Below are 2,818 nucleotides of genomic sequence, written 5' to 3' on the forward strand. Positions count from 1 at the left end.
ACACAGCTAAGAGAGCTAGACAGAACTGTGCATTGCAATTGCTGGAGTGTTCTAAAACCCTAGGAACAGTCTAGAAGGCATCTGAAGCTTCCACAATGGCAGAAGGTTATCATCAAGCCACTATGAATGGATGGTAGGTGGTTTTTCCCTTTGTATACCCTCTACTGCTGCTTTGAAGAGACCCAGTAAAGGATGCTCACCCTACCTGCCTGCTTTACTTGTCAGTGGCAGCCAGCTGATGTTCTCGGCACAGGGCAAGAACAACTCCAGTTTCTCTACAAAGTGAAATACACACAGTACATGTGTAAAATGAACCACTTTATTGAACTACTACAGGAGCAAAAATAGTGGATTTAGCCACATTTTTAACAGACCAAGCAAAAAATGCTACACTCTGTTTCTTGTTTCTCCTGAAACAGAACAGGCTTGCTAGAGGCCTGTGCCAGTGGTAGGATCAGGGTCACAGGAGATTTCAATTATGTGTGTCTGAAGCCACTTATCAGGTGACTGTCAAAATCCATTGCACCTCCTGATCAAGAAGATCAATGCTCCCTTTACTTCCATTGGGAAATGAATCATTTGATTTAGACTAAAAATTATTGTTCATGTATGGTGGATTTGGGGCTGACTATACCAGCCGAACCTGGAGAAACTGCTGACAGGTGATGGGCATCTATGTACCAGCATGTAGAATTTTTCTTGCAGGTGGGAACACCTCTCTGTACTTGGACAGAGGTCCCTGGCTGTTCTGCTCTACCTTGGCAACCTTCTCCAGTGCCCTGGTCTCAAGTGGGCACTTCTTGGGATTTTAGGCTGATTCTCCCACCCCCATGTTGGAAAAGCACAGACCTCTTTTCACTTATAGAAACTGTGCTAGCAGGAGCAGCTAATATGTAAAAGATGGACTCCAGGGTATTGGTGGTCATGGTAAGTGAAGGTGGGGGATCTGCCTGGGTCAAAACACTTGAGCCATCTGCTTCTACCATGGCTTAACCCATCCATCTCCAGCACAAGCTTGTAAAAAAATATTTTAACAGAGAATATGCTGTACAGAACTAGGATTTGATACTGTATATTACAATGCTAAAATAGCTATATAAATACTATACAGGCATGGAATCATGCCATTGGGAAGGGCTCACTGATGAAGCCCTGCAAACCTGCTGTCATCCTGCCTAAAGCGAAATTTCTGTACAGCAGGGACAGGGAAAGCAAGGTTGGACTGTATCTGAACACAACAGGTGTGCACAGACCTAGTTACAGTCCCCACTGGCTACCTATAGCAGCACAGTTGAGCCACAAATGGAAGTGGTCCCATAAGAACCACATCTTCCAATACTTTAAAAGAAATTTAGCACTAGAAAATCTGCCAAGACCACAGATGTGCTTCTGCAGGTCTTGGCAGCAGTTATCCCTTGGTGGGTACCACAGGAATGAGAACACACTTCAGGTACCCATACAGAAAGAAGTATTATTTTTTCTGATGTGTCACTGGCATCCGTATTGGTAGACACCCTTAGTTCCTGCCACCTATGTTCTGTTATGAGTGGCTGGTTGGCACTGGACGCAAACAAGGCTTCAGATGGAGGTCCGCAGTTCTAGGCCTGGGTCGGGGGCAAGGGAAGTGGGAGTGTGCGTTCCAGTGCACTCACACTCCAGCCCCGGTGGTGCGCTTTAGTCTGGCATTTCAATATTTAATTTGGGTGGAGGGAGGACATATTTGCCAGGGCTCTGGGTGATGACCACCCTGGTCTTCTTGCGAAACATTGGTGCGATTTTAGGAGGTTCTGGAATGGGAGTTTCTTCTGTTTCCTCATTATCTTCATGGTGAAGATCATATGAAATGTTTCCATACTCTCTCAAAAATGGAAATATTTCAAGCAGAAACTGGCAGAAATCTTTGCGAATACCAAACCACCCTGAAAAATAAGAATTTTTTTCTTTCAAACACTAGGGTTTCATGTCACATTTCTTTCCTGAACAATGAGTTTTAATGGCACTATATACCACTGCATTCAGTTTCCTCACAAGTGAAGGTTGCCCAGGATCTAATTGCCCAGTATGCAGAGGGATTTAGATCTCCACATCCAAAGTTCTCAGAGTGGGACCACGGGCCAGTAGTGGCAGCATCCCCAAGTCCCTGTTGGAAGGTGATTTTCCAGCCTCCAATCAGAGCTCATGGTTGAAAATGGTGAGGTAGGCTAAATAGTGCAGCTTTATGTGACTGGATTTGGTTTCAGTCCCCAGCATTGGCAGAAGACTGTGAACTGCTACCCTTTCTGTGAGTTTAACCCCAAATAAATAAACCTTTCTTATATTCCATTCCGGAATATTGTGGAACTCTTTTGTACACCAACCAAAGACTACCTCCAAAGTGCGTGCCATAGTATATTAATTAAGACAGAGTAGCCTAGCTCCATGAAACAGAAAATATTCTATTCTATTGAGGAGAGATGGGTAGAAAGGGACCTGGGATGACTCTTGACATTTTGCTGAAAGATATGGATTTTTCATGGACCCAGAAAAAATCTAGAGTCCATTTTTAAGGAGCGTAGAATGAGAACTCAAAGAGACACCTGCCATGTCTGGTTCTACCTCCACTTGTCCCTGTAGTGTGCACTGCAAATGAGGTATAATACAGACTAGCATCCCAAAGCAAATGTGATAGTATGTCCTTTCTGAGGAGCACCATTGTTCTTCCTCATCTTTACAGTACCCAGAACAACTCTAAACTGGGGTCCTGAGATTCATCATGTCACAAAGCACAGTGCATGCACAGACAGAAGACACACACACACACACACACACACACACACAC

General features: G+C 44.3%; 1 protein-coding gene across 1 annotated transcript in view; it reads right to left on the minus strand.

Moving 5' to 3' along the window:
- Nucleotides 1-303: 303 nt before the first annotated feature.
- Nucleotides 304-2,818, minus strand: part of Tmem185a (transmembrane protein 185A) — a 31,807-nt gene continuing 29,292 nt past the window's right edge. The window contains exon 7 of the mRNA XM_005369190.3: nt 304-1,919. Within this exon, the coding sequence (XP_005369247.1) occupies nt 1,675-1,919 (245 nt within the window). The 3' untranslated portion in view covers nt 304-1,674. The remainder of the gene's footprint in view (nt 1,920-2,818) is intronic.

This window comes from Microtus ochrogaster, unplaced genomic scaffold, assembly GCF_000317375.1.
Source record: "Microtus ochrogaster isolate Prairie Vole_2 unplaced genomic scaffold, MicOch1.0 UNK45, whole genome shotgun sequence".
Taxonomy (NCBI): domain Eukaryota; kingdom Metazoa; phylum Chordata; class Mammalia; order Rodentia; family Cricetidae; genus Microtus; species Microtus ochrogaster.